We start from the raw sequence: 17,967 nt of genomic DNA, 5'->3' as shown, positions 1-17,967 counted from the left end.
CTCATCAAGTTCATTATGGGTTGACCTACTCTCACACATTATGCTTAAAACACACACACACACACACACACAGAGACCCTATCTACTTACGTGCTGATTATGAGTGATGCCTGCACAACTTATAGCTACTCATTACTCTACATAGGGGCTTACTAGCTTTGGCATGAAAAGTCACTAAAGCCTCATATTCCTTGGTCTCCAAGAATAACTTAAGCATGTGGAGGTTGATGCACCTTGTTTAATGCCACTTGCCAAAGAATGATGCATTACTCACATCCATGCTGCTCTCTGCTAGAGGACTCCCCACTCTGCCTGCTAATCACGTGAAAAAGAAAGTGTCAATCTGTCCACAACAAATTTGCTGTATTTACTGTATTATTTCTATCACTCATGGTATACAACGTATAGAAATTTAAAAGCCAAGCAGTATTTACTGTATTAAAATGGAATAATAGCAAATTAACTAAACAAAGTAAAAATAAGCCGATACTAGAGCTATCATATAGAACATCGCTATTCTTATATAATTCAAATTTATTTTTAAAAGGACTTATTCAAAGGCAATAGCTGACATTCAATTGTAAAAATACGATTGTTTGTTTTACCCTCACCAGTTTTGGGATTGAGTTACTCCAGACACGGTGTGCACAGTGGCAGTATTTTTTAGATCTGTTTTTGCATTTCACTTTCAAAATCAGCCATTTCATAGTATTGAATGGTTAGCTTGTTATCTCTATTAGTAAAATTTACAGCTAGACCCCTTTACAATGTAGGTTTGTTTTTTTTTTTCTACCTAACCCCACAAGTGTACATGGTGCTGTTTTTCTAAGTGCATTTACTGGTGCACTGAAATTATCGTTTTGAATCTGATTCTGTCCCATTCACTCTTAAAACTGAGATCCCTGACTGTTGTTTAATGTTAAGACATTCTCATAGATAGATAGATAGATACAGTGGGTACGGAAAGTATTCAGACCCCCTTCAATTTTTCACTCTTTGTTATATTGCAGCCATTTGCTAAAATCATTTAAATTAATTTTTTCCCTCATTAATGTACACACAGCACCCCATATTAACAGACAAAAAAAAGAATTTTTGAAATTGTTGCATATTTATTAAAAAAGAAAAACTGAAATACCACATGGTCCTATGTATTCAGACCCTTTGCTCAGTATTTAGTAGAAGCACCCTTTTGAGCTAATACAGCCATGAGTCTTCTTGGGAAAGATGCAACAAGTTTTTCACACCTGGATTTGAGGATCCTCTCTAGTTCTGTCAGGTTGGATGGTAAACATTGGTGGACAGCCATTTTTAGGTCTCTCCGGAGATGCTCAATTGGGTTTAAGTCAGGGCTCTGGCTGGGCCAAGTACAGGGATATCCTGGACAAAAACCTTCTCCAAAGTGCTAAGGACCTCAGACTGGGCCGAAGGTTTACCTTCCAACAAGACAATGACCCTAAGCACACAGCTAAAATAACGAAGGAGTGGCTTCACAACAACTCTGTGACTGTTCTTGAATGGCCCAGCCAGAGCCCTGACTTAAACCTATCTTGACTTAAAACCTTATCCTGACTTAAACCCTGACTTAAACTTATTTTGTCTTGAGTGCTTGTGTGTTATCTCTAATTTCCGTGGGAGAGGGTGGGATTTATTCCTGTCTAGAGCTTGGGTTATAGACATCATTCTTTACTAAATTTATTATGTGAATTATAACATAAAATAGTAAAATAAACAAAATACATAGGATTAAAATAATGCCTCACAGCATTGTTCTGTATGGAACATCTGTGAGTAAATCTCCAAAGTTTAAATATTGTTCATTCCAGCTCCTCTGAGTACAACTTAAGTAGTCTACTGTGGTCTTTCATGCTAACATTATCTTCCATATACGATCTGTTATTGCTTAGATTTTAAGGAGCTTCCCTTCTGCCTTCATGTAACATAAATGTCTAACAGACCAGGTCATCTAATCACAGCCATCCTGCCCCAAAAAGTGCAAAACTATAAAGGCCAGTATTCTTTAGTGTAGTAGGATGAGGTAAAGCAAGAGATTGCATCAAAAACATTACCAAAATTACTTACTTTTAAAGCAATACTTTCTAAACAGGAGGTTACAGGCACTAACATGGAATGTCACTTTGAAGGTAAAAGTCTCAAAGTGTTCCCACCTTATCTCTGGTGCACAGTGTTCATTTCATATCTACCCTGAGCTACATCATGATATTCCCGAGATTGAAATGCATATGCACATACAAGATGAAATTGCTAAATGAGGCTGAGCCCATCCAAACCCAGCCCAGGAGAATGGTGTGCAGACATTCAATTTAGAGTCTTGTAGAGAAGCAACATGGAGCAGGTCAAATAATCAGTATAGCTTGGCAAAAAGGAAATTAGTAGATTAAAGTGACTCTGAAAACAAAAGAAAAAGCATCATTGCTAATTTAATTTCCTTTACAGTAGTATAAAATTTAACAGCCTTCTTTGACATTTAATTATGCTATAAAATGAAGTTATTGAGGTATCTGTGTAATTGATCGATCTAAATAAATTTCCAATTTGACAGTGAAAAAACCTACACATCTAAATTGCTAATACATTTAAAAAATAAAATGAATGATTTCTTAAGTATTCACTCCTTTGCCTTTAACACTCCTGGTTTTGGATTTACATAACACAACATTCTTAACCTGCTCAATCCAGGAATCAGCCCTCCACGTGGTGCCAGTTACACTCACACACACCTGTTTATCAATTTACAGTTTTTGGAAATTACATATTTAATTGAGTATAATCTACCTGTGTGAATAACTCATTTTATTAATTTAGAGTACACAAACTTGCATCTGTGAATGCTGTGAGTGGCCTGTAATTTTGGAGAAGATTAAACTTCTCACAGAATAAAATACTTAATATACTGTAGATGATAACTCTTACACTGTATTGCATTTTAAAAAATAACTAGCCTAAAGTTTATACTTTTTGTTTTTCATTTAGTTTTTTGCCTGTTTTTTTTTTAACTCTTAAAAGATCATGAAACATCAGCTAATCATATTGTTAGTTCAAAAATTGGAACATTTATTCTTAAACATTCCTTGTGCATAGTAAAAACTAATATCTCCTAATTGTTATTCAGTGATAAGAATTGTCAATCAGCAGCAATACCATCAATAGAAATAAGACTTCTTTTATAGAGATTAAATTGTTTTTTCTTTTTTTTTTTTTTTTGTCTTGTGCGATTCAGCTTAAAGAAGACATGAGACCACTTTTGAGGATTATTTATTTAATCACAAATTTCAGCTTTCATTTAATTATTAATTATGCAATGAAAAAGTATTATGTGTCTGTGGTGGCCTGGCAGCCTGCTCAGGGTCATGTTTTAAAATCGGTGCTATCTGTGACCCTATACTAGGAAAACTGATTTCAGGAAATGAAACAGAAAAGATTCATGAATTCTGTATTATTTTTGTAATTAAAACAGCACATATCTTCATTTTTGTATCTGAACCAATTAAAATTAATTCAGCATCTCCTGTAAATTGCATGGAGCTGTTCAGTGAAATTTTGAAACAGTTCACTAAATAAGTGTGTAAATATGTTAAAACCATGGTCTACATATTCACATTTTAATCTCCTGTATCCCTTTGGAGAAGTCTTATTTGAGTGAAATTTTTGTTTTCTCTTCTGTAATACCAAAGTCATTACTTTGCTGTAATTGTTTATTGTGTTATATGTTAGGTAGATTGCCCAGAGGGGACTGGGCGGTCTCATGGTCTGGAATCCCTGCAGATTTTATTTTTTCTCCAGCCGTCTGGAGTTTTTTTTTGTTTTTTCTGTCCACCCTGGCCATTGGACCTTACTTATTCTATGTTAATTAATGTTGACTTATTTTATTTTCTTACTGTGTCTTTTTTATTTTTCTATTCTTCATTTTGTAAAGCACTTTGAGCTACATTTTTTGTATGGAAATGTGCTATATAAATAAATGTTGTTGTAATCTGAGCAATACAACAACAGCAGCATTGGGGAGCTTAATGTTCTCCAAGCCCAGATTAGTTATCATTTTTCAAATAAACTTTTAATTTGATGCAAATATTAACTAGCAAGTATTTTTTCAGTAATGTATATTGTTATGGCAGTATTTTTAAAAAGTATATGAATATTCAAATTTAGCTATAATCCAATTTTTTTTATTTCATCCATTTAACTAAAACTCCCATTTTAGAGTTTTGGTGGGTAACTTAGGAAGTCAACTATGCATTGAAGACCACTCTGTTTCAGAGTACAATAATGCACACTCACACTGGGCTATTTTAAAGTCAACAGCAAACCTTATTGCATAATGTTCAATTGCTGGATCAAACCAGAGTTCCAGTGTAAATTCATGCAGACAACGAAAAAGCATCCAAAGTAAACACAGAAGACCGGGTTGCTACCTCCTGACCTGGGCTTGTCTGTGCTTTATGTAGTACCACAACTTACTGTGCCTTTGTTTTATTGGCTTTTTTAAATTTATGTTTGTGTGGCAAAAATTATAATAAGTCATGGATAGAATGCTTGAATAATTAAATACGCACAGTGTAAAAAAAGATTGCTATTTATAATAACCACATGGAGATATATTAGACTTGATTACATCTCAGCTAGGCTTGTAGTCCAAAGGAAAGTAATAACTAGATGATTTAGAATCGATATAAGATGTATTGATTTCACCAAATCTGTACATTTTTATTTGGTACTCAGTTAATGAATCATCAGCTATAAAATTTACAAAAAAACTAATTTCTCCAAACGAGTTATTTGTTGTTTAACTGGAATTTATTTACTATCTAGTCATCACTACTTATTGAAATAGACCACTGGGTTTAAATTGGACCACAAGCAAGTCGTTCAATTTGTTCTTCAATTATTGGCAAAAATGAACAGTTGATGTGTGGATTTTTATTCTAAAGCACTTTGAGCATAGAATTGGTGGTTTTATACAAAAATATGTAACTATAAGGTATTAAAGTCTGTGAAATCCGAACATCTTGGGAAGTTTAAAAACTTCACGATCTTGGGGACTTTGAAATTACAAGATAGGATATCAGTCAGCTGTATATGTGTAATTATTATTAAAATAAATTGCAAATAACACACAGTTGCAAGTTGTATGCAATTAATATTAGACTACTATAACAACTCACTTTGATATTTGTTGCATGTTGTGTGCAGCGAAGTGCTCTCCAGTAACAGTATGAAGCCATCACAAATAAATGGACGCCTAGAAACAAGACATCTACAGCATAAGGATTAACCACTGATTTTTTTTTAAAAAGTATCATCTGAGCTTTTGCTGAGCAAATCAATGTTTCATACTCTAAGACATTAACCAAAAGGCCCTCAAAGCATCATACCTGGTTAGTTTTTGAGTGGCAAAATCTGGTAAGCCTCATAACATAGCTGAGAAATTAATAATTCAGTCTGATGCAAACATGGCTGATTTAATGTTTGGAGAAAATACGATAAGAGCAATACAAATGGTGCCATTATCAAACATTACAGTCTTGCGACACATCAATGACATGGCAGATGACGTTCTAGCACAGTTAGTGCAGAACATTTAGAACAGTGATTATTTTGCTTCAGTAAGAAATGAGTCTACTGACACAGAGAACTTGCCCCGACTCCTTTTATATATCCAGTACTGTTATGAAGGTACAATTAAAGAGGATTTTCTGTTTTGCCAGCTTTGCCCAACTCAAATACAGAAGATATTTTAGATAAGCTTGACACCTTTGTTAATGTGTATGGACCTACCTGGGGCAAATGTGTTTGTATTTATACTAATTGTATGAAATCCAGTTCTGGAAGCCACAGTTGTGCAGTAACTCGTATTTGGGTAAGTTACTCCTGATGCAACTTAGACCCTCTATAGCATACACAGAGAGGCACTCGCTATAAAGCACATGCTGGCTTGTCTAAGAGGTGTTGAACTTTAATTAATTTTATTTTATTTTATTAAAGCAATGCCACTGAATTTTAGAATATTTTCAGCTATGTACAACAAAGTGGGAAGTGATTATGTAAGTTTGCTACTTCACACTGAAGTGTTATTTCAAATTACGAGAGCAGGTTAAGTTACTCCTTTATGATCTTCCATTCCTCCTTTCATACATAACACCCATTGACTCTCACAGTTTAACTGCTAATATGTTTAATGTGGATGGTAACTTTGGTTTTTATGTGTCAATGTCTAAAGGAGAACAATGCGCAGGTTTTTCCTTCACTGAACAAATTATTATCTGCCTTCCAACTTGACCTGGTGTACTGTGTCAAACAAGACATCAATGAGCATCTCACACATTTGGGTGTACAGTTTCTCGAGTACATTCCTGCAATTGATGCTGCACAATATTGGATTTGCACTCCTTTCAACTGTTCCACCAAGGGCCCCACTCTTCATCTCCCACCAAGTCAGCAAGAGAACTTTATTGAGATTTCCACAACTGGTGTCTTAAAAGAATGCATATCAACACAAACCACTAGCCAAGGTTTGGGTAATATCTAGAGCATTCAAACATAGTTGTTTGGTTCTTACAGCCATTCCCAATCACTGCCTCTGTGAGAGTACTTACACCACTAAAATCAAAGTACAGACATATTGTGCACAGTCTATTGAGAACAGCTTAAGACTAAAAACTGTCATGAATTTCACCAAAACCTACAGAAGCTGTCTCCAAGAAGCAAGCTCACCCATCACATTAATGGTGAGTAAAATAAAATATTAAAAAAAAAAGTAAAGATCTGTATACTGCGTACCAATCATTGGTAGTAGTATGAATAAGGCATTCATAATGCAGTACAAGGAAGCTATGAAGCTGAAAAGGGATACCAAGCCTGGAAAAGTTTGGGAACAAATGTTATATACCCCCCATACTTGCACTATATTTATTACTTGGAGTAATTTAGATTTATCATTTAAAATGCACATCACTGGGATGTAGTTAGAAAACCCACACACTCTACTCAGACAGAAACCCAGCATTCTGGACCTATGAGGTAGCAGTGGTAACCAATCTTAATATATTTTTGTAATTATTTTCATACACTATAATACACTGTTTTGCCTTTATCTAACACAAACTTAAATCTTTGATTTTAATAGTAATACATCATTGACTGCACTGAACAAACTGCTTTTGGCAATTTATTTCTTTTACCTGCAATAGCTCAAGAACATGAGGTAGGTAGAGCTGATGACATCCACTTTTTTATTTAAGCAGCACTTAACACTGCTAAGTTACTCCATGATTAAAAAAAAGAAAAATTAGATCTTTTTTATTGAAATTACAATCTCTACATCAATATGCATATTCTGCCTCAAGTATTCATCTAATAGGGTTGTGTAAAAACCATAGTTCAATTCTAAAGCGCACTTCGTTTGTCATCAATGTATCTTTTCACATCTGTTCAGTACATTACAGAAACTATAAAGCTATCCAAGATTGAAAGAGATGTTAAAAATACACCTGTCAGAGCTTTACTTTCAATTGTATACATTTCTAAAAAATGTTAGTAATTAATTGCTGATTGAATTCATAAAACATATTTCATAAGAAATATCCCCCATGCCCTAAACTACTTGGAGTTTGTGTTAATCACCAAATGTATTGCTGCAAAAAATATATATGTGCAAATAATTAAATAAATATAAATCCATCCATCCATTATCCAACCTGCTATATCCTAACTAGAGAGTCACGGGGGGTCTGCTGGAGCCAATCCCAGCCAACACAGGGCACAAGGCAAGAAACAAAGCCCGGGCAGGGTGCCAGCAACCGCAGGACACACACACACACACACAAACCAAGCACACACTAGGGACAATTTAGGATCGTGAGTGCACCTAACCTGCATGTCCGTGGACTGTGGGAGGAAACCAGAGTACCTGGAGGAAACCCACACAGACACGAGGGAGAACATGCAAACTCCACGCAGGGTGGACCCGGCAAACGAATCCAGGTCTCCTAACTGCGATGCAGCAGCAGCGCTACCACTGCACCACCGTGCCGCCCTAAATACACTAAATACAAATCATTTAAGTAAATTCTGTTCCTCAAGGACAGATGCCCTTAATGGACAGTGTATGTAAAATCCCCCGATGTGAGACGGAATACATGCAGAGATAAGTATGATTATTTGTTTTCTCTTCCTCATTTGCATTCAAAGCACAGGCAATTTCCACAATTCAGTGAAGATTGTTTTGGCCATATTTGTTCAGTGTTTTTTTTTGTGAAATTTAAATTGTAGTCAGAGTACAGTTTTTAATTTTCAAAGAGAATATCATGGTAGCTAGCATTAATTAATCCAGCTAGTTACCAGATTTAGAGCTTTAGCTGTAAATACTATACATTTCCATCCATTCATCCATATTTCAGCAGCATCACATTCAGTGATGGGTACGCATACACAGGCAAGAAAGGAGTATGCAATAAGAGCACTAGAGTCATTCTGTGCTTATATAAATTATGGTAAATGAAAAGGATTAATCACCATAATTCACTCAATATATAATATAGCATAGAATACATTCATTGTGGCCTTTAAGCCATTCTTTGATATTACATAATTACGTTTAAACCATACTATAGGTCACATGAACTTTTTCAATTCATAATATATTCAGATAACATAGCCTGTCACTATTATGACATTTACACAATTTATTAAATTTCAGTTTGTCTCTAACACATACATTTCCTGTACTTCAAAACAGTTCCTTAAAACTAAATGTCTGTACATACATTTTGCAGTTCACCCAGATGGCAGGTTCCCTTGTGTTGTGGTATGTTATGTACTTTGTTTTAAGATGGTTGTGTTACTTTGCTATTTATTGCAGTTTGATTTCAAAGCATTAATGATTTCAAGATTCCTTAACTTTTATATAGTGCCTTTCTTTGGTGAACACCGTCGCAAAGCACAACTGCAGAGACGCAGCTGTCGTCATGTATATTTTGGAGCTGGAGCACAAACCTTAAGTGACTTGCTTGGGGTCACACAGTAGGCTGAGGAGAGAATTGACCCAATAAAATCATTGTATTTTAGAGTCCAGTTTAAGGTGCAGTTCATGTGTCCACTTCCATGCCAACATAGGGATTTCTAGATTCTTTCAGTATGAAAATAACATTAAATTAAATAATTTTGCCTTGAAAGGGATGTTTTCGTCATCGTCATGGCCAAAATTAACTTCCTTTTATGTGTTACATTTTCTCTTTTTGTACATTACCTGTCTTTTAAACTCTTGTCATTTTATATCAAAATGTAAAACTCATTTTTATATTGATATGGATAGATGAATGGATCTTTAGTAATCTTTGCCAATTCTCTTTGAATGTTTTGACTGTTTAGTAATACTTTTTGGAGATTTACATAGAAAATATTTTCACTTTCAATACAAAGAATCACAATGACTGTAATCTGTTCTACAGGCTATTGAAACACATCTCATCAGAAAATCAAGTGGTGGCCTCACATACATCGCAGAATGGAAAGGAGGCTTACTGGAGCACAAAATGGGTCACTTGACATGTTTTGCTGGAGGCATGTTTGCTCTTGGGGCTGATGGTGCACCAGATGATAAGACTGGACACCAAATGGAACTAGCTGCTGAAATTGCTCGCACCTGCCATGAGTCATATACACGGACCAGTAAGTGCAAGTCCACAGTTTTTCAATTCAAATATCCTCTGCTTTTATAATTGCCTGTTTGAATGATCATTGTCCAAACGTTAAATCTCTAGTTATTGTGGAGCATATTAAGAAGACGGAAACTATGCCTAATCATGGGTTATCTATAAACATTTTGTTCTGCCAAAGATTTTTTTATTTGTATATACAGCAATGCCGTGAGTGCATCTGAATATTGTAACATTTTAAAGATTTTTGCAGTTCCATCAGGATGTAATAAAAGAAGCATATACTGTATTTCTGTATTCAATACATTGCCATGTTATCAACTAGAATTGCTAAAATACATTTTCTGATGAAGCACTTAAAAAAAGTAAGCCTTTATAAAGCAGGACTGTTTCAAATTAATCTATAGTACCTCTTTAAAAGTTAAAATAAAAAAACAGGAAATGTCTTTACTAAAGCTGTAGCCTTATGTAATGTAACCTCCTTTATCCAGCCATCCATTTACTGAAAACTCCAATAACCCATTACTTTAGGGCCACACAAAAAGCCTGAACCTATCCCCCTGATGTCTTTGACAGGTCCATTGCACATTTGTGCTCACTCATACCAGGCCTGTTTAGAGTTGACAGCTAACATTTGTGAAACCTCGAAGTCTAAATATCTGTATAAAGTATAGTGACTTACAAAATATGTGGATGTTTTGAAAGTTTACTCTATTACCTGTAAAAATGAAACTTTCATGTTTTATATCAGTATGCCTTTTTATTGTAAATGCACATATTTAGTAAGGAAAAGCTTTAACGATAAAATTACTTATTTATTAGTTATCCAAGTCAGAAATTGGTCTTGGTTTTGCACATATGAACAAATTTGGCCCGTCTGTGCATCATCAAACGACTATTATATTTCCTAGACTAAAAGCTAATCTTTTTAAACAAATACTTATTTTGTTGTTCTTTTTGTATTTTTTAAATTATAAATATAATAGTGATTTGACTTTAAATTGTTCAGCTAAGTACATGTAGCACTAGACTCTTAATATTATACATATTATTCATTCATCTGTTTCTTCACTTGCACTTGTTGATATTCCTTACTTCGTTTAAATATCCATTATCAGACCAATATGATCCATTTAATCTCTACAGGGGTCACTATCTATCAAGGCCACATTGGGTAATAGGCAGAAGCTAATACATTTCAGGGTATAGTCATTCACACCAAGCTGGTCATCAGTTATTGTTCCTTGCAAACCTATAGATTTAATACCATTTATGGATTTTATTTTTTTTTTTGCCTTCTTACAAATTTACTACCATATATAAATATTATGCAGTAAGGGAAAGAATTACCAGGAATCCCACTTAGGTGACAGTATGATAATGTTTTAATTTATGTTTCAATATGTTAAGTATTTGTTTCAGTTCAGTTCTGCGGTATTTTGTAATAATTTATCTTATACTTTTATATGAAGTTATATTTGAAATAGTTTCCCTGTAAATAAAAATGTTTCTATTACACTTAACAAGAAAAACCCTTGACTCATTCCATCCGACTTAAACCTTTTTAATTGATGAAATGTATTTCAAGATTTTCTCCCCTGTAAAACAATAAATTCCTAGTTGGTAGTACATACCATACATCATTATATACAGTAATCTGATTCATCTCTAGGTGAATCCCTGTGAGATGAGCTATTATGTTTATACCAGAGTTGTCAGCCAGTTTTAAAACATTCAGTTTTGTATTTTAAATATTGTTTGAACATATACAGACATGTAAAGTTCTTGAGAGTACATATTGGTGCATTGTTATGAGGTATATATAGGCCATTTAACTTCTGTTTTCTCAGAAAGTTATTAAATTTTCATGCACACACAAAACATTTTGAACACTGTTCAGTTCTTTTATGCTGATAAAAAAAAATCCTTACTGATTGGCCATGGAGGAAAAAAAATCCTTAACAATTTCAGACTGCAGTCACTTTTCTGCAGAGCATACTTCGGTTAAATAAGGCATCTGTCAAAAATATCTATTGCATACAACACACAACTAATTAAAATGCATCAGATGTTCAGTTTTTATGGAAGAGAAATGGAAGTTAAGTGGATTCCTTTATGCCAGTAGACCAATTTGATCTTTTTCTGCTCTCTGTCTGTTTACCTTGAAGAAAAAAATGTACAGCCACCTTTCTAAATTCTGCAATCACCATGCCTGCAGCAGGCCCATTATCAATGCCCATCTAAATGGTGCTTGTCAAGTAATCCTTATGTTGCTGGCTTTGTTTTCAACCTCTTGTTTTTAATTGCACTTCCAATTAAATAGATTGCTCACTTTCTGATGTTGCCCACTTTTTATTTCACACAAACAAATTTTGCACACATTAAACTATGTCCATTTTTCTCAGTTTACTTCTTCCCTGTCAAAACTGATGGCACATTTTTTTGCTTGTTTGCTTTTTTCTTTTCGGTCTGATACTACACGTATGGATAATTTCCCAGCTCTGTCAGATGAGTATCAAAAATTTACTTGAGAGTTTAAAGCAGTTCTATGTGATGATTTCCTCGATTCAGTAAATAACTAGTGGCTGAAAAAACAAATAAATGTGGCTGTGCTTGCCCTGTACGTGTGTGCATGTGTTCATATATACTGTAAAATATGCATCTATCCTTTAATTTTCAGAAGCTGCATTCTAGATTTAGAGGGTTCAAACCACTGTATGGCCTGGAAAAAGGAAAACATTTTCTTTAACATTTTAAGGTTTAATATATTTATAGATTTTCATTTTCACCTTCTGCCTATCACCAAATTACAGAATAAATTTGCTATTTTAAAAGTTAGCATGTAACAAATTCCCATTATCCATTCAAGTAAAAAAGCTAGTATTCAGTGTCATTAAGAGAAAATATAACTGCAATCTTAAATCATCTTTATTAACAGGGTAAAAATTTGGGAGGCTATTCCACACATGTACAATTACAAATTCTGTGAATTCTAACAAGTTAAAAATATTCCTGCTTATCAGGAAGGGCTACAAAGCATTGCCACATAAAATGAATCCATTATTATTATGAAATCCATTATTCCTTTGCAAGAAAATAAATCTACAAATGCCCTGCTCTCGATGTGAAAGGAATGCTAGTCTGTCGAACTTCTCCAAGTAAAATGTAACAGAATGGCTTTAGATTTATTGGCAGAACTTCCAAACACTGTGCTCTGCATCACAAATAAAATCATTTGTCTATAACACACAACCTTATTTTAAGTTATATGATGTCCCAGGACCTGGCCACCTTGCTGACATGTTTTAGTTCCATGAATTCCACAATATACGAGGGTGTGCTAGAGGAACATATGAGACCATCTGTATGAAACCATGTAGACGTCAGCTATTTTCTGACTGATTAATCAGAATGTCCATGTGTTACTGGCCACACACCCACTGTAAGCCAATTTAGAGCCACCAAAATGTCACCAAATGTACATCTTTGTCAAATAGAAAAAAGCTACATTACCTAGAAAAGACTCATATAGGCAGAGAGAGAATGTACAGAATCCCTACAGACAATAGACTACACTAAGCATCCAACAATGGACCCTTTTTTAAAGTTTTCGAAGTACACATTTTCATGTATAAACATTTTTAACAACTTACACGAGAAAAAATGTGATTAGTAGTGTCATAAAAATATTTTATGCTAAGGGTTTAGTGAATATTGCTGGCATCTACCTTTCAAACCATTTATGATGCTAGCAGGAGGTTCAAATGCACTGACGTTAAAGAACACAAGGGCACTCACAATGCTACAATCATTAAGTGAATCCTTATTTTATATAGTGCAGAAAAGTGGATGAATAGCCTGGTATAATCCTGATTTGGAAAACTGTTACAGAAGATTAAGAATCAAGTTGACTGAATATCTAAGAGGGAAGAATTGAGTCTTTAAGAGATTTCTGAATGAAGCCACCAATGCAACTTCACAGATAGTCCCAGGGAGAGTGTCCCAGAGAGTAAGAGCCACAAAGGTGAATGAGCAAAATATGTCTTTAGAATTGTGGGAAGACCTGCACCTGTGGATCTACAGAGTTAATAAGATCCAAAATTAAAAGTAAAGATTATGCGCCAGCATACAGTCAGTGTAGTTGAACTAGATGAACTGGGTATTGCTCTATAATTTATAAGAACTGTACCTACAACATTTTGAACTTTTTGTAGTTGGTTGACGTATGAATTGACGTAAGAAGTAGGAAAAGCATGTAAAATTGCAGTAATCTCATGATAAAGGCATAACAGCAGTGGGGAGAAAGGGTCTGATTACAGTAGTGTTGCACTTATGGTAAGAAGATATATTGATGGCTACAGGAAAGCGGTTTTCAAAACTCAGAAAGTTGTTAAAATAAAAAGTGGCAGGAATTGAGGTCCATTGAAAAAAAATTAAGATTTTTCATTTGAACTTTAGATAATGCAAAAAGTACTTTAATTTTGCATGATTGCAGGTTTAGGTAGTTAGTAAACATTCATGTGCGTATGTTGGTTAGATTGAGAAGGAGCTTGTCTAAGTCTATTGTGAAAGCCAGTACTACTACTACTGGATATCGTTGGTAAAGAAATGAAATATCTCACCCTGCTGGGGAATCTGGCAGCCCAGAGACAAAATATAGATATTAAGCAGAAGTAAACCAAGCAGCTAGCTGTCTATGATTCTAATTGTTTATTCTGCTCTGCAACAAAAGAGTGATGCTTGTAAATTACATTTTTAAAAAGTGTTATTGTTTGTATTCCAAACGTTTATTTTAATTTTCAAAGATGGTTTCCAAGTTTGTTTCTCCTCTTATTACAATGAATGGATGTGAAAAGGTGGTTTTTCAAAATCTCAACTGTCTAAGCTCCCTTTAAACTTATGAATCACAGCACAATTGTGTTTGTACTAGATTCTATTATTTGCCATCATCTACGGATGCCAAGACATTTTGTATTACTTTAAGAGGTTAAGTAAAGCTGTGGTTGTAATATGTTGAAATAAGTTTCTTTCATTACTTGCTTAACATTCAGTATTTAAAACACCTAACAGATGAAGATTGCATAAAAGCGCAAAAGATGCTAAAATATACAGCTTCATATAAAAGGCAACTATCTCATTAGTGATTGGCTGATTAGAAAATACAGTGCTGCTCTGTTGTACAACCAATGAAACATCAGCATTAGAATTGTTAGAAAATAAGGTGTATATTAAGCATTCCCAGGTCAATAAAAGCAAAAATTAGAAACAAGAAATTTGAACACTAATGGTAAGGATATTCATTATTCATAAATCTAAAATGAAAGTCAGCAGCATTAGTGAGAAGCACTGTTTTATTATATCACTCACGTGTCTTTGGGGGTGTCCTGTGCTATCTAATCTATCTGTATTGTTTAAGGAAATCTCACTGCTTTTCTTATGTTACACTTTAGATCTAAAGCTGGGTCCTGAAGCTTTCAGATTTGATGGTGGTGTAGAAGCCATTGCAACAAGACAAAATGAGAAATACTTCATTCTGCGGCCAGAGGTTATTGAGACTTACATGTACATGTGGAGATATACACATGACCCCAAATATCGGCAGTGGGGCTGGGAGGCACTACAGGTGAGTGGCAGCCAGTGGAAATCCTGATGTGCCAACTATAAGGCAGCAGAAGAGCATGCCACATGTTCCATTCAAACTTTTTATCTTTTAATTTTTGTTTCTTCTTTGGAGTGAAGTGAGACTTGTATATTCTTGAACAATTAGAAGAGAAAATTTAGTAATAGGCAAAAACTTTTACATAAACTTTTTTTGCCCTCAGATTATATTATGTCTAAAAGACTTATGTAAATTCTGCTTCCTTGAATTTTCAGTTCCTTAAAGGTGGAATATGTCTATAGTTATGGATGACTGCACATTTGCCCCCTGTGCAAGTGTATATATTAGTAGGCCCTTCGATGGCCAGGCACCTTGTCTGAGGATGTTCCTGTTTTGTGCGCAGTGCTGACAGAATTGGCTCCCACACACCACAATCCTGAATTGGATTAGGCAGTTTAGAGCATATAATGTCATTGCCTGAAGGGTAGAACCCCCGCTTGTTCTAAGCTCACTTTTTCTTTACTTTTATCATGCATCTCTTCAGACCATATATTCTGTTCCTTGCATAAAATATAATTTCCGGCTATCTTTCCTTGGAATGCAGTTTGTTACTGTGACTGATTCTGTAGAGTGCCATTTGGCTGCTCACTAACTTATTAATGCACAGTAGTTTCCGGAGCTTTTGATGGTATTTATTTAGGTACTTTTATATAAAAATAGCTTTATGAGGCAGTGGCAGGAACACTGTACTACTTGTACTTTTCATTCATAAATAATGTCATAAAGTGATGCAAGTGCACAGTCATGTGAAATCCTAAAAGTGTAGTATGAAGTTAGTGATAGGTATTGTGAAGTGACCTAAATAACCTGAAGAAAAAATATCTGTAGTGTTTGAGACACTGCACCTGAAATGCCAGGTAAACAGTACAATGATTATAAGGACTTCAAAAATACAACATGAATTCATTCTGTGAGTTGACCAAACACTTTATTGAATTGATGTGAACAGATAAATGCAATGGATTTATAAAAGTCTGCAACAAAAATAAGAATGTAGAGGATCTGAGTTCTGTGTGAAATCTGCTTGCAGGCTCTAAAGTTCTAATGAGAGATGGGTGCTTGAAGAATATTGTGTTCTGAGGCCAACTACATTATAGAAAACCAGAAAAAAAAGTTGTTTTTTTTGTGTTGATTGTGATGAGTGATGCTTGTTCCACTGGAATGAGCATCACAAGCAAGTCAGTTAGCACTTTTGCTAGGCTCATTTACCTTGTGTATTTAAGCCAGGCAGGATGCAGAAGAAGTGTTATTGGGAATTAGATACTTTAAAAAATCAAAAAAGGAAAAAAAAAGTTGAATATAGCATTCTGAGCGTAGCAGTCAATATGTTTTACGTTTTAAAGTCAAGTTATACCTATAGGAAAATACATATTTAATCAATAAAAGAACACAGGGAGGAGACAATTATAATTGTGTAAAATAATTGATGTTATGAATTAAATACATTTGACACACATCAGTTTGAACCTTAAAACAAGTAAACACTAACAAATTGTCTACTTGTGATAAATATATTTTATCATTTGTGATAATACTTTTGGGTGTGTGCAACTTTCATATTATTTTAACCAGAAAACCAAATAGTCATAGGACTCTTTCTTTTCTGTTGGTTAGGATGTGATGCAGTAGTTTATTTTAGAGCACTTTCAGTGAAGTGCGATAATACTGACATCTCATTTGTTAATTATTTCTAGATTACATATTAACTTATAAGTAAGTCTTTATTGTCCTATTACTAATTTTAAACTGTATGTAAGGGTTAAAGACTAGAAAATAGCATTTACTATATAGTTACAGTGGTGTGAAAAACTATTTGCCCCCTTCCTGATTTCTTATTCTTTTGCATGTTTGCCACACAAAATGTTTCTGATCATCAAACACATTTAACCATTAGTCAAATATAACACAAGTAAACACAAAATGCATTTTTTAAATGATGGTTTTTATTATTTAGGGAGAAAAAATCCAAACCTACATGGCCCTGTGTGAAAAAGTAATTGCCCCTTGTTAAAAATAACCTAACTGTGGTGTATCACACCTGAGTTCAATTTCCGTAGCCACCCCCAGGCCTGATTACTGCCACACCTGTTTCAATCAAGAAATCATTTAAATAGGAGCTGCCTGACACAGAGAAGTAGACCAAAAGCACCTCAAAAGCTAGACATCATGCCAAGATCCAAAGAAATTCAGGAACAAATGAGAACAGAAGTAACTGAGATCTATCAGTCTGGTAAAGGTTATAAAGCCATTTCTAAAGCTTTGGGACTCCAGTGAACCACAGTGAGAGCCATTATCCAGAAATGGCAAAAACATAGAACAGTGGTGAACCTTCCCAGGAGTGGCCGGCCGACCAAAATTACCCCAAGAGTGCAGAGACGACTCATCCGAGAGGTCACAAAAGACCCCAGGACAACGTCTAAAGAACTGTAGGCCTCACTTGCCTCAATTAAGGTCAGTGTTCACAACTCCACCATAAGAAAGAGACTGGGCAAAAACGGCCTGCATGGCAGATTTCCAAGACGCAAACCACTGTTAAGCAAAAAGAACATTAGGACTCGTCACAATTTTGCTAAGAAACATCTCAATGATTGCCAAGACTTTTGGGAAAATACCTTGTGGACTGATGAGACAAAA

General features: G+C 34.7%; 1 protein-coding gene across 1 annotated transcript in view; it reads left to right on the top strand.

Moving 5' to 3' along the window:
* Window positions 1-17,967, top strand: part of man1a1 (mannosidase, alpha, class 1A, member 1) — a 458,739-nt gene that overhangs the window by 419,065 nt on the left and 21,707 nt on the right. Inside the window, exons 9-10 of the mRNA XM_039747655.1 lie at window positions 9,468-9,687; window positions 15,125-15,297. Coding sequence (XP_039603589.1) covers window positions 9,468-9,687; window positions 15,125-15,297 — 393 coding nt within the window. The remainder of the gene's footprint in view (window positions 1-9,467; window positions 9,688-15,124; window positions 15,298-17,967) is intronic.

Source organism: Polypterus senegalus, chromosome 3 (genome assembly GCF_016835505.1).
Source record: "Polypterus senegalus isolate Bchr_013 chromosome 3, ASM1683550v1, whole genome shotgun sequence".
In the NCBI taxonomy this organism is placed as follows: Eukaryota; Metazoa; Chordata; class Cladistia; order Polypteriformes; family Polypteridae; genus Polypterus; species Polypterus senegalus.
This window is presented reverse-complemented; position numbering and strand designations above follow the sequence as displayed.